Source organism: Phascolarctos cinereus, unplaced genomic scaffold (assembly GCF_003287225.1).
Source record: "Phascolarctos cinereus isolate Bilbo 61053 unplaced genomic scaffold, phaCin_HiC Scaffold_4;HRSCAF=312, whole genome shotgun sequence".
In the NCBI taxonomy this organism is placed as follows: domain Eukaryota; kingdom Metazoa; phylum Chordata; class Mammalia; order Diprotodontia; family Phascolarctidae; genus Phascolarctos; species Phascolarctos cinereus.
The window spans coordinates 4868496-4892594 of NW_027555847.1; the positions used below are offsets into that span (position 1 = coordinate 4868496).

General features: G+C 50.3%; 1 protein-coding gene across 9 annotated transcripts in view; it reads right to left on the minus strand.

Annotated features, from left to right (window-relative positions):
* Positions 1-5438: 5438 nt before the first annotated feature.
* The window catches only part of ELMO1 (engulfment and cell motility 1), a 411711-nt gene continuing 393050 nt past the window's right edge, over positions 5439-24099 (minus strand). For 8 of the 9 annotated variants that reach the window (XM_020964349.2, XM_078152032.1, XM_078152031.1 and 5 more), the window contains 3 exons: positions 18239-18321; positions 10948-11025; positions 5439-7381 (listed from right to left, as the gene is read on the minus strand). In XM_020964349.2, the coding sequence (XP_020820008.1) occupies positions 7181-7381; positions 10948-11025; positions 18239-18321 (362 nt within the window). In that variant the 3' untranslated portion in view covers positions 5439-7180. The remainder of the gene's footprint in view (positions 7382-10947; positions 11026-18238; positions 18322-24099) is intronic. The other variant, XM_078152030.1, reaches the window with a different exon arrangement.

Genomic DNA, 24099 nt, shown 5'->3' on the forward strand with positions numbered 1-24099 from the left:
CAGCAAAACCAAGTGTTCGAATATATCACCAAGCATGATCACACGTCACAGCTTCCCAATGGCAGCCCTTGGACAGCAGGTCATTCCCAGTTGGGGGTGGGGTCCTCCAGCTGTCTCTCTACAGGGTAGGCCTTGAGGCCTTAAACACCTCTTGGTTTCCTCTGTTTGGGCCTCATGGAAATCACTGGTCACTGGTGGAGAGAAACATGGACACAGAAGAGAATCGTGACTGGAGGGGCTGACTTCCTATCCTGCATACTTCCAGGGGCTCCTCCAAGTGTGCCCAGGGGTGGACAGCAGGATGCCTGCCCCAGGCCCTCTTAAGATGGACATCCAGGCTACCAGCCAATGCTTGCCTCTCTGCTCCCTCCAGCAGCCAGGCTCTGGCCCCAGTGCCTGAGGTCACGACTTCTTGGTTGTCTTCTCCAGTGACAGACAGGACAGGAAGCAACCTCCACTTCCTCAGGGCCGATAAGGAGGCCGAGGTCAGGAACGTGCGGCTGAATCTGGCGTTAGCCTAGAGATCAGCGTTTGGAAACAAAGGTGAAAAAGTGATGGAGATGGCTGGGTGTCCAGAGGTGGAACCGCCCTTTGGCCTTTGTACCAGTTAGTCCCCTGCCCAGGCTTTTGTGTCAGTGCCAGCGAAGGCTTTGTTACAAGTTCATAATGGTCATCCTTTTGCCAGGCTCTCTTCTCATTCCTTCTTTCCTGAAAAGCTTTGCTAATTCCTCTGTACAAAGGGGAAGAGTGCTACATCCCACACCTAGGAGGAGGCCTTGGGAGTCAGTCCCTCCTGGGGGGAAAGGAGGAATTCCAAATCACGAGTGTAAACAGACTCCTCATTTTAAAAGACAAATGGGAGACGCTGAATGAGGTGACAATCATGGCCCCTCCCACCTTTTAAATGTGCTCCCAGAGGGAGGGAGATGGAACAGTGCAGGCCCAGGATGAATTTCCCAGGTGGTGTTCAATGGTGTTCAGATGGCCATCCCTCTGTGCCAGGATGGGCTCATGTGCCTGTTGTCACACTTGCCCATATATGTGCTGAATTCACAGGTGTCAAGGGAAAACAATGGGGCTCCCAGCTCATCTACCATTGTTTGGGGTTGATGGGAGAAGCAAATGAAACCATCTGGATAACAGGTTCAGAACAGGCAAGATGCTCAACGGACATGAACGATGGTTAAGATGGAAGCCAGATGGAGGAACTGTTGGGAGGAAGGAAATGGGCTGGTCCCCTGAGACTGAGAAATGCATCCCTCACCCTTTCCTTCGTATGTGTGCGCATGAGTGTAAGCTTGCACAGGAACATAGTACAATGCCTGACACATAGTAGGTGCTCCATCATACACACAATCCACCATGACAGTCTGAGGAGGCTGAGTCCTTCTCGACAGATCTTCCAACAAAGTCCTTTGTTCGCAGAATGTCCCAACTATGCTGTTATCAACATCTCCTGCCTCTCCCTACCCAGCTCTTCACTCCACTCTGCCCCCTCCTGTGTTCCGTGGTTCTAGACCCAGCTGTCCAGCTCCAGTCAGTGCTTTGTCCAGGCCTCTCTCCATCTCTCCTTCTCATTCCTACTGAACTCTGTCCTTACCTCCACCTTTCAGAATGTGTAGCTTCCTTCAAGGCTCACAAAGGTGCCATCTTTCACAAGGGATTCTTCACCTGGGATCCTTGGACTCTCAAGGAGGCAAAAATTTTGAAAACTGTATTTCAGTATAGTTGGTTTCCTATGTAATCCAAGGTATTTTATTTTATGCATTTAGAAATATGATTCTGAGAAAAGGGTGGGGAGTCCACTAAAATTCTATCTTTTTCTGACAAACTGGGATCTTACCATGTTGCATCCCTCTTGTGCTTGTAAAGTTTGTTTTTTGAGCCCAACTCTCAGGCTTTACATTTATCCCTATTACATGTCATCTTGTTAGACTGGGCCTAGTTCTCCTCTTGGATCCTAACATCAGGGAATCCAACCCATTAACTCTCTTTTCCTCCTTCATTCCACTTCAAAAGGTGACAGTCAGCTGTTACCTGGGTCACGGATAAAGGCTTCCTTTCAAGGTGATCTCAATCCACAAATGACATTTTCAGGGTCCAGTCAATTGTCTAGCTCTGACACCGTCTGATTGTACCATCATGTGGTCCAGATCTCTGTCCTTTCTACAATCACAGCATCTGATACTTTCCCAAATGCTTTGCTAAAATCTAGGCCAACAATAGTTCCTGTGCTCCCCTAAGAAGTTTAACAGCTGTGAGGTGAGTTGGTCATCATCTTTACTTAATTTAGCTTTGCTTTCTCTATGTTAATCTTTCTGCCTCTATTAGATGTCCAGGGAACATCTCTTTAATGATACATCCTAAAATTTTCCCAGGGGCTCACTGGCCCATAGTTTACAGAGTGTGATCTCACTGTTTCTCCAACCTTTGCCCTTCTCCTGGTCTGTGGTACCTCTGCCATTCTCTATGGTCTTTCTGTATCCTGGTATTGAGGTCATCTGGATCTAGTGACCCAAACCAATCAATGGCTGCTGGGTCCCTCCTGTTATCTCCTTACTTATCTTCAATTTCAGATGCCTCTTCCTTGGATTTGTTTTGCTTTTTCCAGCACAAAAATTATTCTCCTTGGTAGAAAACAAAATCAGCAACCTGAGAATTGACTGGTTATACCATCTTGTCACCCCTTTTCATCCTTCCACCCTCTTGGGAGGACCTTCTTTGAGTCTCTTCTCTCCAATATAGCCACAAGCCACTTTCATCTTCCCTTTGAGGCTCAGTTGGGTAACACTTCCTCTATGAAGCCTTCCCTGATCAACCTAATTACTGGAATCCTTTACTCCTGAAATCACCCAAAATCTCAATGTTTGACCTCTTTTTTGTCCTTTTCACAGCTCACTTGAATTATATCGTTTGTGTGTGTTCGTGTTGCATTCCTCCCATAGAATGTGAACTCTTTGAAGATTTATTCCCTTTGTGTTTCCCATGCCTACCACAATGCCTGGTGCACAGTAGGTGCTTAATGAAGAATTCTCAACTTGGATGAAAGTCAGACACTGCCAGAGTCACAAGCACAAAAAGATGTTAAGAAGAATATCACTAGACAGGGGAAGTCATTGACAGAAGACAATGCCAAAGGTGGAGGGGGGTGGGTCATGTAACAAGACTCATTGGCTTGTGGAAATGTTTGGAGTGTGGGGTTTAGACATAAACAGAGTCAATCAACACTATTAATATAATGAAGTCCATTTGACCTCTTGGCTTCACCAAGTCTTAGTTGGGTGGGACCCATGACTCAAATATGGCTCTACAAGGATCTCTATCTTTCAAAGGAAATAGATTAGAAAACGTAACAGTAGAATGGAGTAGTGTTCCATATTAAGGAGACCTCATGAGGAAATGCATGGGTTGGGTGGCAAGGGAGAGGCATGTTGTGAGAGTGTTTGGGGAGGACCAATGATCATGGGAGGGGAGAGAAGAAACAGGTCATATTGTGTGTTCACCATGAATGAGATGGCCTCAGAGAGGTTCTATGATCATACAATTCTCTAGGATGGTAGCTCTCCAGAAATATGAGAAAAAAGCCCTTACCTCTTTCTCTCCTTGTACCCTTTCTCAGACAGTTCCCCCCAAGAAAAGGGTGGGCCAAGATGCTCTCCAAGTCCTTTCCAGTTTTGACAGTCTAGGTTTTTTCCTACTTTCTGGAGCTGTTTTGAGGAAAGTGCTTAGGAAACCTTCAAGTGCTAGACAGATGCTGTATTGTATTTCTAAGCATTTTACTAGGTGGAAGTGTGCTTTTGCCTGGTTTATTTGTTGCAGTCCTGGGCCTCAGCTAAGCTGAGAGGCTGGGCCTTCAAAGTCCCTTTCAAGGCTCCAATGAGTCCGTGACTAGAAGATGCCTCAGAATGCAGGAGATCTGGACCTGTCAGGGACTTACGGTTATACACTGAGAGCTTGAAGTAACTCAAGAAATCATTGAGCTTAACCCCTCCCCCCATTTTACCAAGGAAGAAACTGAGGCCCTAAAGGAGAGGTGACTCATCCATGTACATGTGAATTGCAAGTGCCAGGACTGGTATTTGGACTTTTATAGTCAGTGTTTTTGGAATGATTGAATGAACCAGTCTTTGGCTTCTGTCTCATTGATCTGAAGTCTGTGTGGACAGACCTAGCCTGATTTCCTGCAGGGTCTCCTATGTAGATATACATTAATTTTTATGCCTGTGGTTTAGTCTAATAAATTATCCTGCACCTGTTTAAAGGATTTACCCCAGGGCCTCAAGTCAGAAGTCACCGACTCCTGGTGAGATTCTGTCTGGACATCGGAATCTGGACTCTTCAGGAGAGAAGCTGAGGTGCCTGGTGATGATCTCCTCTGGGGCCCTGATCCTATGGCTGGATGGGCATCCTGGGCATAATTCAGTCCCCACGAATGGCAATGGCAAAGCAAGGTCACCAAAATACCAGTGCACCATAACTCAGCTCTGTACCTGGGCCATTCTACATGGTGCTCATGGCCCGTCTGTCCCCAGGAACTCCCCTGCTCTTGGATTGGCAGGGGGCATTGAGCCTGGTTAACCACACAGCTTCTGGGTGAGAGAAATGATTATTAATAACCAATGACTTGGGGAGATTCAGAGCTCCCCCTTTTTTCTATCCTCATTTCAAGACCTCAGTCTCTGAAGGTTAAGTTAACCTTCCCCTCTATCCCAGTTCACCCAACCTTACGAGGAATCTCTAGTCTAAAGTGAATTCCATTCCATCAAGCTTGGGTGGAGACAGAGCCTCTGCTCTAGATTGCCCAAGGCTGGGGGTGGTCTGGTTAGAGAGATGGTCTCTTAGTCCAAGGATGACTTGATGTTACTCTCAGCCCTCATTGCAGTGAGCCCACTTCATTAACTGTCAGCCAATCAGAGTTTGCTGCTATCCTTTCGAACACTCTTCCAAAAAAACATATAAACTGGGGGTGAGGAGCCTGCGGCCTCATCTTCTAGGTCCTCAAGTGCGGCCCTTTGACTGAATCCAAACTTCACAGAACAAATCCTCAGGCTGCAGGTTCCCCACCCCTGAATTATAAACCTTGAGCCCACTGCCAGGATTGTCTTTAGTCTAAGAAGGAGAGGACCAAATGACCATCCTTTTGTTAAAATGCTGGCATTATTATTAAAATGACTACATTACCCAGATTACTACATTACTGTCTCTTGGGCAGACAGCAGAGAGCTCTGTGCCCCCGGAGGATCTATTTCTCACCTTTCCCCTCATCCTACTGCAAGCCAGGCTCTTCTTCCCATGAGTCATGGAGGAATGAGTGACTCCTGGTGCTTCTTCATCCAGACTGATGTTTGACCAGGTAGCACTAGCTCAGATGGAGCTGGTCTGGCCCCAAAAGATTCAGGTCCTCTGCACAGCTCTAAGGAAGACGCTGGCTCCCCAGCTCATCACAATGCAGATTTTATTACACAGCAAGTGGGAGAAGGGATGTTATTCTCAGGGAAATGTTTGGAATGGAAATAATTAAAAAAGCCATCCTCCAAAAAGTACACACATTAATGTATATCTTCTCTTCATTAAATATATATCTGTTTGGCAAAAAATGTTAGACTCTTTTGTACAAAACAAAAACAAAAACCCTCACAGATTTCTAACACTCTTAACGATTACAGCAATGTAAACTGGGATGTCTGGCGGCTCCACCAATGCCGGGAAACCCAAGGCGAAGCAAGAGCCCTCGCCCGAGGAAGGGGACACTGAGCCCTGGGGGGGGGGGTCCAAAGCCAGGGTGAGAGGAAGGCATTCAGGGTTAGTGACTCTGCATGGGCATGAGTGCATGCACACACACGTGTGTGTGTGTGTGTGTGTGTGTGTGTGTGTGTGTGTGAGGAGGGAGGGAGATACAGAGAGAAAGAACAGAAAATAAAGAGAAAGAGACAGAGACAGGAGACAGACACAGAAATAGGCAGGGGAACAGGGAGTGACAGAGAGAGACAGATGGACAGAGAAAAGTAACAGAGAAAAATGCACAGAGAAGGAAAAAAGAGGGAAATAGAGAGACAAAAAGAAGGAGAGGGACAGAAGAAGAGGGAGGAACTGAGAGAAAGGAGAGGGGAGAAGGGGACAGATGGGAAGAGAGAGGGAGGAGAGGTGGGGAGAGAGAGGGAGGAGAGGTGGAGAGGAGAGAGAGAGAGAGAGAGAGAGAGAGAGAGAGAGAGAGAGAGAGAGAGAGAGAGAGAGAGAGAAAAGAAGAAGAAGAAGAGGAGGAGAAGGAGGAAGAAGAAAGAGAAAGAGAGCTGGGAAGAGTGGGGGAGAGAGGGAAGGTAAAAGATGAAAAGGAAGAGGAGGAGGAGGAGGAGGAAGGGAGAGACCACAGCTAGGGGCTTCATAATTTGTGCTTTGAGTTAATAAACTAGAAGAAAGCTGGGGAAAGGGGGAAGGAGAACCTAGAAGCTGTTAGAAAGAAGACAGTGAGAACTGAAAGCCTGGAACAGGGACAGCTAGAAGCCTAAGGGTGTGAATCCAGCACTTTCGTTCTTTGGGAGACCAAACTGTGGTGAAGCCCTGGGGATGGATGGAGGTCCTCCTTCTGGTTTTTGTAGAGGGAAGGGAGGAGAGGAGGAAGGGGAGGTGATGGGGCAGGGACGGCGGGGGAGACAGGCATGAAGGGAAGACTAGAGTCATAAACGGTCCTCAGCTCCCCTGGTCCTGGCCCTGGTCATTCTTCTTGAGAGCGGTGGTTGGTCTTTGCCCTCTCCTACTGCTTCCAGGCCTGCTCCCCGGCCAGTCTACTCTAGGCCATTTGGCTGGAAGGTGGGCAGGCGCAGGCAGACCGGCTCTTGTGATCCCCGAACCCAAGGCCGGGTCCCTTCACTGTTCTCGGTGGCGATGGTGGGACTTTGCTCTATCCCATACTTGGGCTGCAGCAGTGAGAAGGTAAGTATAGCATTGTAGTCTCTGAAAATGATCGACCCATCGATCAATTGCTGATTGGCACAGAGGGTGGGGGGAGGGAGGAAGTGCAGGGGGAGATGCTGGGTGGAGGTGAGAGGTGGAGGATGTGGGGGCCCTGGCCATCACACCAAAGGGGCCCCAAGTGTGTTCTCACTCATGTTTCCAGTTATCGCAGCTGTATTTGAGTTCAGCAGGGGCGCCAGGGTGGGCAGGGTCAGGGCCAGGGGTGCCCTCAGTTACAGTCATAGACAAAGTCGTAGTTGCTGGGCTCCTTGGGGATGGGGGGAGGCGCGTCGGGGATCTGAATGTTCTCTAGGTCAAGGAGGCGAAGCTTGATCTCCATGCTGAGCAGAGTGTCCAGGTCATTGCGGGTGAGGTCACTCAGCATGTCCTTGCCCAGCAAGGCATTGAGCCCATCCGTCCAGATGCAGTACTGTGGGTAAGAAGGAAGAAAGAGCAGCTTGTGTTAGCACCCGAGGACCAGCATGCTGACCCACCCGCCCAAGAAATGCCTGGAGAAAAGGGGCAATGGTAATTCTGGCTGGAAACATTCCAGGTGACTCCAGGGACTCTTGGAAGATGTTGGGACTAGGGTCCCAGTGATATTAATAACAAGAGCAGCCAGCAGGGACACACCTGAGGTTTGAAAGCACTTTACCTGCATAGGCTCATCTGAGCCTCACAATATGCTCTTAAGGCAGGTGCACCTGGTACCTTGACATGTGAAGAAACTGAGGCCAGAGAGGAGATGTAAAGTGCCCCCGATGCCCACTAGTGAGTGTCAGGGGTGGGGGTTTGAATGCAAGACCTCTGATTCCATTATAGATAGATAGATATGGAGATATAGATGTGGAGAGACAGATAGACACAATGTAATGCATACATATATAGATGTTCATGGATGTATGGACACATACATATACAAATATATACACATACACATATACACACATAATACATATGTATATAGATGTTTAAAAGTATGTATGGACACATATATACTCAATACATATGTATATAGATAGGTTTATGGATGGATGGACACATACATATAAATATATGCATATATCTAAAGCAATACATATGTATATAGATATGGTTCTATATGTGTGAACCTACACAAATATATACATGTATACATGCATACATAAACATAAAACAGATCTATAAACACTCACATACATGCATATATATACACATGCATTTGTATATAACATATATAAATAAAAACATAAAATATATCTATAAATATATACATACATGCACGCACACATATACATGTAGTTATACGTAACATATAATGAAACCAAAATATCAAATGTCTAAAACATGCACAGACATGTATATGTATTTACACATAACATGCATGATTAAATAGAAATATGAAGAACACCTATATACACATACATACATTTATATATAACATACAATTGACTAAAATAGATCAAAACCTCGATAAGCACAGGCATACACGTTTACATGTAACATGCATAACTAAATCGAAGTCTGAAGACAATCTATAAACATCCAAATAGAAAATATCCAATCGCCCCGTGCCTACTTGATGAGCTTTGGGGCAGGATTATTTTTACAGAGAAGGACGCTGAGGCTCAGTGCAGTTAAGAAGTCTGCTTATGGTCCCACAGATCCAGCCTGGTCTCAAAGTCGGGGCTCCTGATACTAAGCCCTGAATGAATATTCTTTTCTGCAGGCAGAACCAGAGATTCTGCAGAGTGGACGTGTGGTCTAGCCTGGTCGCGAGGTCTATCCCCGACCTTTCACAGCTGGGGGACAAACCTTGAAGCCTCCCTGCCTCGTCAGCCCCTCCCCCTTCAGTGAGGAGCCTCTTCTCGGACACCTGGCCTGTGTCTTTTTTAGGGTTTTCTTGCGTGGCTTTCAGACGGGTCTAGCAGAACAGGCTGGCTGCCTTCTGTATGGCAGGCCCTCCAAGAGCCATCACATTCCCAGGTCGGCCGGACTGCTCCTCCCAGGGCCCTGGCCTGGCCTCCCTGGCTGATCCCTGGCCTCCATCACAGGCAGTGCCCGGGGCTACCTCCCCACTTCCCATTGGTGACATCCTGGTCCATAGTCAGCAGTATTTCCAGGAGAAGGCCCAAGTTCTATTCCCTCTCTTAAGGAAATGTCAAGTGAGAGGGAATGATGCTTAAGCCTCGTTCTAAATTCGGGGCTTATGTGTCATCTTTCCTCCCTTTTCAGGAAGTACCGTCTCATTGAGAAGCTGCCACCTGTGAAGAGCAGACACTGAATAACACTTCAGTGAGCTGAGACGGCTCCAGGCCCTCCAGAGAGGAATGGAGAGGGGGCGGCTGGCGAGGCTGGCGAGGTCTGCCCTAACGGCCTCAGCAGTAGGTACCAGGGATGCTTGGCACGACCTTCAGGCCCCCAACAGCCCATCCCCACTCCCACTCCCAATGCCAGAATGCCCGTTCCTTGAGGGAGAGGATTGTCTTTCCCCTCTCCAGGTGTGTAGTACACAGCAGAAGCCTCTTTTTTTTTTTTTGTCTACGTGTCTGCGCACATTGGCTGATTGATGAATTCATCAGGAAATGGGGCGCTGGTTAGCTAGGCAAGTGGGAGGGACGCTGCCTCGGATGCAGCAGCCGCTGGCGGCCACCAGTGGGGTCCTGCGTGGAGAGGAGCTGCCTGGGCCTCAGTTTCCCCTGGTGGAAGGGTCACACTGGTGGCTCCTACTTCCCAGACTGTTAGGAGAGAGCTCCAGGAGGCTGAGTGGTTCTTTCTATTGGCAATTCTTTTCTCCCAAACGCCTTTCCCGAGATTTCATGCTGATGGGTGGGTTTTAAATATAGCTCCCGGCATGTTTTAACAGGGAGAAACAAATTATACGTGTGGCGAAATGTCAAGGAGGAGGAATTAAGCAAACTTGAATGTAAAATTTTGACAGCACAGATAGTCCTGAACTTTTTTTAAAAAAAACCCTGAATGTTTTTTTTCCTTTTGGCAAAATTCATGGCTTTAAATGATTTGTAAAGGAGAAAACTGAAGACATGAGAACGATTTAATTTTGGAAATTCTGAAATAAGTTCTGAGGATTAACCATAAGCCCCAGGGATGCCTCCCCACGTGGCTGACCTGGGCCCCAGGAGTGAGGGAGGCCAGGGAGGAGGCGTGGCCTTCCTGTGGCCCAGCCCATCCCCCCAGGGCGAGGCTGGTGTCCCTCCTGGGGTGCTCCGCGGTCTTGGGACAGAGCCCTGCCCTGCCCGGCCTTGTGTTTCTCTGGATTTAGATAAAGCCCAAGCTTTGGAGCCGGAAACTGAGGCTGGGTATTTCTAAGGATAAGGGGCCTTGTCCCCCAGCGTCTTGGAGAGGTTGGAGTTTGCCTCAAATCGCGAAGCTAGCAAGGGACAGAAATCCTATTCTCGTTATGGGGCCTCTTTGGTTCCACGTGGAGTCAGTCAATCAACAAGCGTCTATTACTCACTCACGATGTGCTGCTAGGCACCGTGCTAAAGACTAGACATCCAAAGAAAAGGTCCCCACCCCAACTACCCGCAAACAGCGGTGGTTCCTGCCTTCAAGAGCTTACACTCTAGGGGGAGGAGTGTTTATAGAGCTATGACCAGGTGGGCAGGGAATCGGAAGCCGGAGGTAGAGTGGACAGAGAGCTGGCCTTGGAGTCAGGACGACTTGAAGTCAAATTCAGCCTCAGGCTGGCACCAGCTGTGTGGTTCTGGGTAAGTCACTCGACCTGCCTGCCTCAGTTTTCTCATCTGTAAAATGGAGATACTAATAGGACTTCCTTTACAGGGGCCCTTTGGGAATCAAATGAGAGGCAATATGGGCAGCCTCGGCAAACGTCAAGGGGCGATGGGACGGTCAAACACCGGGAGCCCCTTTGGCCGTGTTGGGGGCACTAAGGTTCTTGCTGTGCTCTCGCTTTCCGTCTGTCTGCCTCCCCCATATCCCTTCAAGACGACTCAGCGTTCCAGGGGAAGTCGTCCCAGCGCGAGCAGCCCTTACCTCGTGCTTATCAGGAGCGATGAAGTTGAGCTGGCAGTTGGAGTCATACAGGATGGAGAAGGCGAGCTCCAGGACCTCCTAGAAGGACACGGGGGAGGAGGGGGGTCATCGGCCCTGTCACTGCCCAGGTTGTGGGGGAGGGGCAGGAGGAGGGGAGGGGAGGGGAACGGGGCAGAGTCAGGACGGATGTGGGGGAGGGACGTGGTTCGTCTCAGGCTCCTCCTTCACAAGGTCTCCAGGGGTACCCACCCCACCCATTCCCATCCCAGGGAAGATGCACCAAATGCACTGAGGCCAGATGGGCTTCCTGTGAACTCCCCGCCCTCTGGGGATCTCTGGGTCGTTTCTTCTCCTGTGAGGACCTTTTGGGAAATCCCCAAGGCCAAGGACTAAGGTTGTAGGAACACTGAGATTTTAATCTGTGGAGATTTTAATACAACTGCCTCGTATAAAAAAGAAGGGGAACTGAGGAAGCTGCAGGAGGTGTAAGGGCTTGCCCAAGGTTATGGAGCTTATGAGTAGAAGGGCTTGGATTTGACCCCGAGCTTTCTGGCTTCTAAGTGAGAGCGTAGATGCACATGTGCCAGAAATTTAAGCAGCCCAATGGACTGAGCAGCCATGGAGGATTGTAGAGGGCCAGTACCGGACACAAGAAGACCGGAGTTCAAATCCTGACACTGCCCTATAATTTCTGTTCACTGTGGGCAAGTCACAGAAGCTGAGAGCTGGGAGGGACCTCAGCAGCGTCCTGGTCCAGCCCATACTCAGAAAAAATCCTTGCACTAACAGATGGACAAGCAGCGTGCAGCCTTTGCCTGGAGATGCCACAGGCAGCCCTGTACTCTTGGAAAGTGTTTCTTGCCTGACAACAGAGCCTCAACGTGCCTCTTTACACCTTCCTCCCGGTGTCCCATTTCTGCTTCCTAGGAACAAGCACCCAGTCTGATTTCTCTTCCACATGACAGCCTTTGAAGTACTTGAAGACAGCAACTCTGTCCCTCCCAAGTCTTCTCTTGTCCAGGCTAAACAGTCCCAGCTCCTTCAGACAAAAATCTTATCACACGAATATATGTCCTTCACTCTCCTGTTTGCCCTTCCCCAAATACCCTCATTCTTAAAGAGAGGTGCCCAGAAGTGACTACAGTCCTTCAGCTGAGTCATGGGCAGAGGACTGTGTGTGTGTGTGTGTGTGTGTGTGTGGGCAGGGTCACCTCCTCACTCCTAGAGATTATACCTTTCTCTCTCTCTCTCTCTCTCTCTCTCTCTCTCTCTCTCTCTCTCTCTCTCTCTCTCTCTCTCTCTCTCTCTCTCTCTCTCTCTCTTCTCTCTCTCTCTCTCTCTCTCTCTCTCTCTCTCTCTCTCTCTCTCTCTCTCTCTCTCTCTCTCTCTCTCTCTCTCTCTCTCTCTCTCTCTCTCTCTGGCAATGGAGTGAAGTGACTTGCCCAGGGTAAGTGTCAAGTGTCTGAGGCCAGGTTTGAACTCAGGTCTTCCTGAATCCAGGGCTAAGGTTCTATCCACTTAGCCATCTAGCTGCCCCAAGGCTATACTTTTCTTGATGAAGCCCCAAATTTCATTGGCTGCTATATTACACTAGTGACACATACTAACTTGTGGTCCACTAAAACTCCCAGATCTTTTTCAAAACAACTGTTACTGAACCATGCCTTCTCTATCTTATACTTGTATTTTTTATTTTTTTTTTTACTCAAGAATAAGACTTTTCTTTAAAGGACAAGACTTTAAAAACAATTCCCCATTTAATTGCATCTTAGAAGTTTTAGCCTAATGCTCTTCGGTCAAGATTGTTTCAGATTTTGAATTGGTCATCCACTTTGTCCCATCTGCCAATCTGATGAGCATATGCCATCAATGCCTTTATCCAAGTCATTGATAAAAATGCTAAACAGCTTAGGTCCCTGGGCGGCTCCCTGGGCTCTTCTCTATCACAAGCTCTAGAGGAGGGAGTGGTCACTATCCCTCCAGAGTGTCATCATTTCCCAGCCGGAAATCAGTTACTGTTAGTGAGGATCAGATCCAGAATAGATTTCCTTCTTTTATCCCTAAGGCCAGTCAAGGAGTTTTTAGGTGCTTTGGGGTGTGTGTGTGTGTGTGAGAGAGAGAGAGAGCGAGCGAGAGAGAGAGACAGACAGACAGACAGACAGACAGAGACAGAGAGAGAGAGAGAGAGAGAGAGAGAGAGAGAGAGAGAGAGAGACAGAGACAGAGAGAGAGGAGAGAGAGACAGAGAGAGGAGAGATGGATGCAGAAGTCTGGATCTCTGAAGCCTTGCTTATAATTCCTTCTCAGTCGCTTATCTACTTTCAGACTAGGCGATTTACATTAGGCTCCAAAGACAAAATCATTTACCTTCTAGGGGCAGGCACCTCTAAGACTCTTAAGTGACAGAGAAGCTAACAAGTGGTATTCAAGGAAGGAGTTTCCCGCCCTAGTTGTTCCATACCCAATACAGGGGAGCTGTGGAGAGTTGATCCAGCCAGGAGGCGGCGCTGAGAAAGAAGTCGGGAGCCATGTCCCTCATGAAGGGTACCTCTTGTTTCTCTCGTCTTTGGGGCATGTTCCTCTCTCCCCACAGGGGTGGCCTCCTGGGTCTGAGCCACTAACCCCAAGCCCTGGGCCAGTGCCCATCACATGTCCCTCTCCCAGACTGTGCCGGGCATCTCTACAGGGTCTTTCATTCAAGTGGTGCCTGGTCAATGGCTGAGGTGATGAAGAGCATCACCATTTACCAGAAAGCTTGGGCTTCCTTCCCCCAGCTCTCATTTTGGGTCCTCTGATTTCTCACTAAGAAGTGTTTCATCCCATTAGGAAGGAAGCCCTCCCTGGACCCTGCCTGACTGCCTCCTCTCAGCATGGAGGGGGTCCCAGGCTGCTGAGGGTCCTGCCAAGGGAGCTTTGAGGACAAGCCGCACACATGACCCACAGATGCTCAGTGCTGGGTTAGCTGAAGGGGTGGGATGAGTCTTTTGGTCACAATGGGACAACCTGTCCTGACACAGAGCATAGAATAGATAGATAGGAAGTTCACCCCAAAGGATCCTCCACCCTCCATCCCCCCAGGCTGTTTATTCAGACGAATGATCTTATGGGTACTTGTGTTATTTGATGGATTCGAGATGTCCTTGGGTGGGGGGCTCATTCTCCAGTGCAGGACATGGCCCCTTTTGCATGTCTCACCTTGAGTTCTGGTCCCTATCTTTCCATCTGTCCTGCACAGAGGAACTTCTTAATGCCTAGAGGCATCCCTCCTAGAGGGGCTGCCACCCGCCTTGGTGGATGGGACCCACATTAACAAGGTCATGGCTCCTCCTAATGGAACAGGGAGGTAGCCAATGATCGCTCAAGAAGGAACAGGCATTTATGAAGCACTGACTGTATGTCTGCTACTGTTTTAGCCTCAGGACTTCAAAGACAAAATGGAAACTACCTCTGCCCCCAAAGAGCTTCCATTCTACCGAGGAGAGAACAAATACATGTGTAAATATATATGGCACTAATATAAATATAAGGTACTTTAGGGAGGAGGGAGGGTACAGGCAGGTGAGAATCAAGAAAGGCTTTGAGTAGAGGGCAGGGTTGGCAGCAGGAATCATTGCTCGCCTCCCTACAGTGATCCTGGGGAAAGTGAGGCACACCCAAGGATACCAGAGCTGCTGTAACACGAGTCTGTTGTCTTGATGTTTTTCCAGAGGTGGAATTGGCTCTCACTCAGGATCTACCATCTCCCAAGACTCTAAGCTGCAGTGGACCCAGAGGGCACTAGAGAGATGTACGCTGGGCTTTTGGATGGGCAACATGTTGCCAAAGAGGACTGGCACATAGACAACATCACTGAGGGCACATCTGAGCAGAAAAGGAGGTAGGCTGGTCACAAGGAGAGAGTCAATGGATGGATGCCCCGAAGGCTGCCATGAATTTGTGAAATATTAACAGACTCTGAAGGTGGCCTCAAGGCATGAGGAAGTTCTTCTGTGCTGGACTTATGGAAAACATGGACCAGAACCCACAGTGATCTCAGAGCCATGTGCTGCATTGGGGTGTGAGCCCCCTTCCCCATCCTCTACCTTATGATCTCGTGAATCCATCAAATCATACACGTATCCACAAGGCCATTTGTGGGAAGACATGGCCTTGGGGAAGCGAGGGGGTGGGGGATCCTTTGGGGTGAGAACAGAGGAAGAAGAGGGTGGGCTTCCTTCTATGGCTGGCCCATCTATCCCACCCTCGGCAGATGCCTCATCAGGGCCCATGAGGGAAGTGAAGGGATTGCAACAGTAAGTGGTTAGGCATGAGAACTGAGAAAACCCCACTGACTCCATCTTGTGATTCAGTTCTGGAGCCAGCTCAGTTCCCCTTCTGTCCAATTATGGGTCTAGTCCAACACATCTTTTGAGAAAACTTTATTCAGTTGTGGGAGTGTGGGAGTGTTTGGAGAAAACCTTATTGTATTGTTTGGACCTAGCCCTAAGTGGCTAGGAAGCTGGACGCCCTCCCTGCTGCTTAGAGACCCTTAACGGGGGATGAAACTTCTGCCAACCAGAACATCGGAGCAAGGCATTTTCCCACAGTTGTTTATCTCGAGCAACCCATGTGTCTCCTCTGAAAGCTGGTCCTCTCCTGGTCAGTCAGTTACCATTTGCCTTTGATTGTTTACAGACATTGGTGGGCCGTAGGAGGGGAACACCTCTTTTTCTGATTTCAGGGAATTGCCCCATTCACTCTTCCCCTCCCAACGTGGAAAGCCCCTGATCTTTCATTCAATTAGAAATCAGGTTACCTAATGTTGTACTGTTTCCTTTTAATTAACTGGTCTCATTCGGTTAATTGTTTTTCATGTATCAGAATCTATCTCCCTCTGTATTTGTGGTCCAGCTCTAAGCCTAGGAAGGGGCCTGGTCCTGATGTGTTAGGTAGCTGGCATTAATTGCCAGTTAGGAATCGGCTTAATGAATTGACTTGCTCAGAAGAAGAGCGTGTCCTCAGCCATTTCATCCTTCACCTGCCGTACTTGACAGTAGGGAGGAGCTAGTCGGGATGACATTGGCAGCATCTCTGCTTCGGGAAGTCCCATAGCTGGTCACTCCCTTCAGTTTGTTGGGTGGTATAGAGGCAGCAGGGCTGAGATAGTAGCCCAGGATTGGGGGCCGGCATCACCGGACCACAGTGTCTGCCTGGCTCTCTGCTGGAGGTGGCTGCATACTTTTCCTCTGCCCTCCTATCACATACATCACTCAACACCTTTCATCCACACTGTACCAGCCTAGACTCCTGAGAAGTAATGGCTAGAAATGATAGGTTTTGCCATAAACTGCCAGGCCAACTTTAATTCCACCAGGGACAGAAGGGAGGAGTCCTAGGCCTTAATCCTCTGAACTACATGTCTGTGGGAGGCGACCCTATCATGTCTAATGGATTTTATTGATGTCATGGAGTCCCTGGGGCAGCTCGGCGCTCAGCCAACTCCGAGGAAGCAGCGGCCTGGTCGGCCACGTGCCCTCAAGATGGAACACACATCTCTACCGTGCGCTCTTCACAACCACCCCATGTTGGGGTGGAATACAAGCTTTCTCTTTTGTTTTGGTCCAGACAGGGAATTGCATCCATGTAGGGAACTCCCAGAGTGGAAACTTCTTGCCTCCATACAAATGCACAACTCTCATGTGACCTGAAGAGTCAAGAGTGGTCTGGCCAATGGAGAGGTGAAATGATCCCCTGAGGGAGACAGGATGGTTAGGGGTGTGTGTGTGTGTGTGTGTGTGTGTGAGCAGGATTCAAACCCGGCTCTTCCAGACTCCTAGGCCAGCACCCTGCGCCTCTGGGCATAGATTTTCCCATCTGATCCACTCGGGCTGTAAAACACTTCCCTATCTCCTTCATTGCTGCCATCTCAGAATCTGGGCTGGACCTCATAGAAGGGCACAGAGTCAAATCCCCCACCCCCAAACCTTCCCCTATAGCAACAATGTCTCCACTGCTGCTCACTCTCCCTCTCAAGGTTGCCCATCCGGCTTGGGGACAGCTAAGAGCTCTAGGAAGGCCTGCCCTAAATTTGCTTCTTGGCACCCCCCAGGGGGAGCCCTTTGGGCCAATCCTTCTGTGGGTCAGCCCTCCTGATACCACAGACATCCTTCATTCATTCCACAAACATCCTGAGTGCCCCCCATGGGTACTGAAGACCAATGCCCAGGACACCAACCCAAATTCCTCAGACCCCTGCTGGCCAAGCAGGAGTCACGATGGAAGGCCCCGGTTAGGATGCGAGGCTCTGTGTGCCCCCAGAGAGGCTTGTGCCCCCACCTGGTGTGTTTGGGGCAGAGCAGGGATCCTCAGAATCACTGGTTCTTGGCCCTCCCCCCTCCTTGTGCATGCCCTGCTACCAGAGACAGAGAAGATCTGAGCTAGGGAGGAGGGGAAGGAAGGCTCTAAGCAAACAGCTTCACTGAGTGAGGGATGACCTGCTGCTGCAGGCCCCTGAGCTCAGCAGGGCTTTTGACTCAGAGCTGCCAAGAGGTATGATGAGAGAGGAAGGAGAGAGGAGGGGTTCCTCCCAGTGTCCCTGTGAGCTGGGATAGAGCTCCTGCCTTAGGCTCCTTCTAATCAGCTTTTGGGAGTCCCCTGAGGACATGCCCCTAAGCCTGCACGTTGAGCTGACCCACACTTTGAGAAACTCAGCTCCACTGATGTCACCAGCCACCCACCCTCAGGCCTTGTCTTTGTTCTATGGATGACCACAACCCCAGCTCCTCACTGCTCTGGCTGGGGCATCGTCTCTGAGGCAGGACGATGGGGGCTCTGGAGTCCGGAGGGGCTGATAATTTCTTGGACAGCCTTAACCCTTGCAAAACGTTACAGCCTTTGAGCAAAAATGTTATAGAATCTGCCCACCCGACGAGGGCCTGGCAGCCAGTACGGCTTGTCAGTAGTGATCTGGCCAAGAGAGCCTGTCTAGTTCTGGAGGTTTCAGAGTAAAGTGATTTGTTGGTTTTTTAGAGGGAAGGGGCATCCTTAGTGATTCTCCCACTGAAATGCAGCTTAGAGCTAACACAAAACACCTTTTCATCCTTTCAAGGGGTACCTAACAGCTGGGAACAACCAAACTGATGACCAGACATTTAGGCCCCTGCTAGGAAGGAATTGGGGTGCCACGCAGGGGCCTTGCCATCTTCCCTAGGGCCAGGATCCCCCTCGGGTCCTTCCAGTGGGAGCTGGAGCTCTGGTCTTGGTTGCCAGACCAGGCTAACCTCGTTCTCTGGGGACGAGCTGAGAATCGTACCTTGTTCTGTTTCAAGGCTCCTTTCTCCTTCATGTGTGGGCAGTCCTTCCCCGTCACCACAGCTTTGATGTCTGCCACGGGCACTACAATGCACAAAGGACAGAGTGAGCGCCATGCCCAGGCTAGGGCCCATGATCAGCCTGAGGGTGCCCGGCCTGTCTGCCCTCCTGGCTAAACAGATCCACATGCCCACACACACACACACACACACACACACACACACACACACACACACATGCACACACCCATTGCCAGCTTCTGTTTGCACATCAGTTCGTTCAGACACATCCTCCCCCCTTCTCCTGGGAGCCCCACTTCTAACAAAGAATAAAAAGGAATGAAAGTCCCTTACATAAGAGACTTTCCCATTAGAAGGTGGGCCCCCTGAGGGCAAGAACAGAGCTTGCATCTTTCTTTGTATAGTTCCAGAACTTAGCACGGTCCCTCCACACAGTAACTGATCTCTACATGTTTGTTGATTGACTGATCGCTCCTATCTCAGTGACCTTGGAGAGCCTCTGCTCCCCGAGGGAGGGAGCACAGCCCCAACTCCACCGATTGGTTATTCCCGACTTTAAAAAGGCATCACGTTGATCCGAGATCATGAATTGACACCATACTTGCTGGGCAGCAGGCTTCCAGGGATGAAGGCTGGCTGTGCTCAGTCAAGGCTGGGTTAAATGAATGTAATTTGAAGTATCTCCTTAAGTTAAGGAGCCAGGCTGTTCCATCCCTCACAGGGTTATGGCTAAGGAGAAAATACAAATACTAAAAATACAACGCCACTTTCTAAGCTTGCTCCTTGCTGAGTCAAGCTGCAGAAACCCTGGGAGCTTGGCTGGGGTCCCAGGAGCATCTGAAATGATCTTGTCTCTGCTCCCTCTGGACCCAACCAAGAGGCTGCATCCCCATCTCCCAAATCTGCCCCTTTGAAGGAGACGGCCCCGGGGGAGCCCTGGGCACATCAGAGCCAGTTTGGCCTCAACTTGGCCTGTGCGGGAGGGAGATGAGGAAGAAGGTGAGGCACTAGGTGAATCCACAAAGGGTCCTAGAGGGGAGCTCCGGCCATGGCCTCATTCTCTGTCTGCTATTTAGGCCACTTCAGATCATGCTTTGATGTCTTCAGGGCTGGTGAGCCTGGTGAGGATCTGTGCATGTGGTGCAGAGGGGAGGAGGTGCCCGGGGTCAGAGATGCAAATATGGGCAGGGGGAGGGATGCAGATATGGGGAGGGGAAAAAAAGGATCACTTGTCATACTTGTTATATAAAGCTTTTTCAGTATAGAAAGAGGCCTCTCTGACCCTGGATCTTTGTCCAGGAATTGAGTTTCAGAGAAAGATCCCAGGAAGCATTTATTCAGCCTTGTGTGGGGTAGGGGCCAGGCACGCCAAGGACCTATTCCAGAGGTAAAGGTGCGAAGACAGATCAGAGATTGGGACGTGTGTCAGTCCTCAGGCCCTCATTTTTACGGGGGGGGAACTGAGGAAAGCCCAAGGTCACAGAGGGGGCTGAGGTGACTTGGTTTTCTGAAGACGTAGATGGGGAATGACACCACCAAGGAAAATGAGTGAGTGGTGTTTGATTTGGGCAGACAGATGGTCTGCTTGGGGGCATGAATTCATTCAAACAACAAGCATTTGTTAAGCACCTACGATGTGCCAAGCATCCTTTTGGGTGCTGGAGATACAACGATGAAGCAGTCCCTGCCCATGGGGAGCTTACATTCTCCTGGACGTGACAGGGCACACAACGTGCACACAGATAAGGAGGTCCATGTACTTAAACCTTGGGGGTGGGGCATCTGGGCAGGCCTGGTGTAGGAACAGGTACCTAAGTTGTTCTTTGGAGGAGACTAGGGGGTCAGGAGGGTGTGGGGTCCAAGGTGGAGATGGAGCTCCAGCTGTATATGGGAAAGGGCAGGCAGGCCAGTTTGATTAGAAGACAGTGGAAGCCACGTGAAGCCAGCCTGAACGAGGGGACTGGAGACGTCTGGAGAGGGGCTCTCTATTCCAGGCTGAGGGTCTGTATGTCACGAAGTGGCAGTGGGGAGCCACCGAAGATTTTGGAGCAGGGTGGCTACCTTGTCAGAGCTGACCGAGCTTTGGGCATCTCACTTTGGCCGCTGTGTGGAGGATGGATGAGAGAGGGGAGAGGCTGGCCTCAGGGACACCATCCAGGAGGCCTCTGGGACTGCCTGAGGGTGAAGCTGTGAAAGCAGAGAGAAGGCGAGACATGGCGGCTCTTGGGAACGTGGTTCCCTTTTCTCCAAAATGACTTTTTTTTCTATCGGCTCTGGGAGAGCCGGAAGAAGCAGCTTCCCTCTCTCATTCAGCCTGCTGCTGCTGGGGAGAGAACTGCCCTAGATTCTGAGGAATGGAAGGAGCAATGGCCTTGGGCCCTGCTGATGAGCTGGGAAGCACAGACACCCTGCCAGGGCTGGCGAGCAGCTGATGCCACTGCAGAACTGTGGGGCAATGGAAACCTGCAGCGAGAGACCTACGGGGCAAGATCAGGGCCAGAGGCAAGAGCTGGACGGACACATTCTGGTCACACCAATGATGAGGAACCAGATTCCAAGGTTACTGAAGAAGAGAGAGCTTCTCGTCCTCTGGAATGGGGGCCCACCCCTTCTGGAGCTCCAGGGACAGGCACCTGGAGGGACTCCCTCCAGCTATGGGCCCCCCCCCAATGGTCTCATTCTAAGAAAGCCATTTAATCAGAGCCCCAGGGCCCCTCAGCTCTCACCTGCCACTGCACACACACACACACACACACACACACACACACACACACACACACACACACACATACACCCCTCACACACATGTTCATGGTTCATCAAGGCAGTAGGGGTGATTACCACAGAATTCGGTAAAACTGGATAGAACCCTGTCCACCCCAATTACTTTACAGATGCAAAGGTCCCCTTCCAGAGCACTCAAGTGATTTTGCCAGAAGTCACTATGGGAGGCTGGGGAGGAGCTGAGGGCTCCTGGCTCAACATCCAGGGTTCTCCACTCTGCAAATGTCTGGAGCACCACCACACTGGTCAGCCTCAGCCATGAGACAGATTTTAAAAGTTGAGCAATGGCATTCAGGAGGAAGGATCAGAAGATTACAGATCTGGAGGTGGGGCAGAGCTCGAGGCCATCTGGTCAACAGCCTCATTCTATGGATGAGGAAACAGTACCCTGGAGGGTCGGCAGGGAGCAAGCAGAAAGAGCAGAATTTGAACCCAGGACCTTGGCTTTTGAAGCTGGCACTCTGTCCACTGTACCATACTGCTGGTGGCACAAAAGATCCTGGCATGCTCCCGTGGCAGCCTTTGCCTGTGCTGCCCCTACCCAATGGCTGTGGTCTTCACTCCCTGGGAAGCTGCACTTTAGGTCCCTCCCAGATTCACCAGGAGCCTCCTAGAATCATTGAGAGACTCTCGGCTTCTGGGCACAGCTCTCGTCCTTGTGCTGGGGAGTATCCCTGTGTTGATTAACTCTCTCAGAAGCCCCAGCTTCCTCCAAAGTGTCTGGTGTCCTCGGCTGCCAGTGCTTCCTTGGCTCCCTGCAGAGATCACCTTGGGTTGACTTTATCCAGTGCAGGGGTGCAGCAGGCAGAGGGCTGGCCTCCAAGCCAGCTAGGGCTGGGGTCAAGCCTCACAGCTGGCACAGACTGGCCACGTGGTCTTAGCAATGTCTCAGAGCCCGAGGCACAGAGAAGGCACCATCAACCTGTGCTGGGGGAGGGCGGTTCACTTTTACTTTTATCTCTTTTATCCCCAGCACCCAGCACAGTGCCTGGCACACAGCAGGCACTTAATTAATGCTTACTGCTTCACTTAACGGATCATGTCTTGCAATGACTTGGCATTCCTTTACACTTATTGACTTGTGTTTATTGTCTTCTCCTTCCAATAGAATATAAGTTTCTTGAGGGCAGGAGGTATCTTCATTCTTGTCTTTGTAGTCCCAGCACAATGGACAGGGCTTGATACACACAAGGTACCTAATAGATGCTTGTTGATTGATGGGGTAGCGAGGTGGCACGCTGGATGGAGCGCCAGGCCTGGAGGCATGAAGATCTGAGTTCAAATCTTGTCTCAGACACTCACTAGCTGTATGACCCTGGGCAAGTCATTTCATCCTGTTTGCTTCAGTTTCCTCATCTGTAAAATGAGCTGGAGAAGGGAAGGTCAAGCCCCTCCTGTGTCTTTTCCAAGAAAACCCAAAATAGGGTCACAGAGAGTTCAGACATGACTCACCACCACAACCCTCATTTTACAGATGAGGAAACTGAGTCCCAGAGCTCAGGGTCACAGACAGATCCGGGCTTTGGACCCAGGCTTGAGCCCAGCTCCAGACCTCCTCCCATTGCCTGCCAAGCACTGATTCTCCCTTCGCCTTGGATTCCCCTGCGTGTGTATGTTCCTGGCACTTTCTTAATTTTCTCTCTCTTCTCACTTTCACTCCCTCTCCTGCTTATTTTAAGCATGTGTTTTTCGATGTCTGGCTCAGCTTCCCACCAATTCCTGTCACAGCCCCTGCCTGTCCCATGTTCTGACCGATGAGACGCTGCAGGCACAAAGTACAAATAAGAAGTAATTAGGTGCCCGATGAAATATGTCGGTGACGTAATGACGCTTAGCTTTGCCAGGGTCTGGGCTTCTCTGCTGGAGGACGTTCAGTGCTGCTGAAGTCTAGGGGCTGTGGGCCACCAACCAATGCACTGGCCAGACTTAATAATGTCTTACAGTTTTCCTGGGAAGAAGCTGCCGTCAGGTCTTCCGGGCTCTTATGCCAGTGGCGAGTCTTTGTTTTGCTGACACTGGTCGCAGCCCAGGAGCACCCAGTAGGAACTGTGACAAGACCTGTGTGATTTCATGTTGTGGGAGCTCCCAGGTAAGGAATAGGCAAGGGCCCCCAACTGGGTCCTGGGGTGTTTCCAGTGGAAGAGTCTATATGCAGCACAGGTCTCTCCTACCCTCTGCCCATTCCAGGGGTTCACTCAGGAAAACTGAAGACTGTGGGGAAGGAGGGAGGGGAGATGGCAATTGGATGTTCCCTTTCCTGATACGAGTGATGCCGTTTTAGAGCAAGCCTGAATCTCAGTATAAAAGACCAGTCACCTCTAGCCTCTGTATTTTACCTTTCTTTGCCCGAGATCCTGTCAAGACTAATCAGAAGGCAACCAGAGTCTGCTTTGTTGTCTCAGACCCTCGAGGCCAGTGACAGATGGGCAGAGGAGGAAGTCTCCGTTCTCTCCTCTCAAAAACATAACTGCTTCCAAGGCGGTGACTGCTCTGCACCAAGCCCGACTAAGGGTTGTCTGTGCAATCGAAAGTCCTATGGAAAGTGACTCATTCAGAGCCCCCTTGACTCTCAGAGACTCCCTCCTCTATGGGCCAGCAGATGCTTCTCTGTGCCTTGGCTTGTGCGTGGCTCTGGACCAGATGAAGCCTGCATTGTCTCATGCCCTGAACCGGACATAGTTGGGTTTCCTTCGTGACAGAATGAGCCTGAAGTGTGACCCGGGGGCCAAGAGGGGAGGGAGACAGCATCCACTCACTTGGGAGCCTCAGTTCAGTGTCACTAGGTTGGAGAAATCATAATGGAAGAGGGAGAAGCCCCCAGACCTTGGAGGAGAGAGATGAGGGTCCCTGTCAGAGAGGGAGCATTCCATGGAGCTCCCACCTGTGACATACCCTGGCTGTATGGCCTTGGGGAAGTCAGGCCACTGTTGGGGAAGTCCCCCCACTGACCTCCCTTCGAAGAGCCTTCTGGAGAATCCATTGACTTCAGTCCGGGCCACGTCTACTTCAGACTCTCAGACCTTTGCCCTGCACTCCTCATGAGCAAGGCTGGCATTCC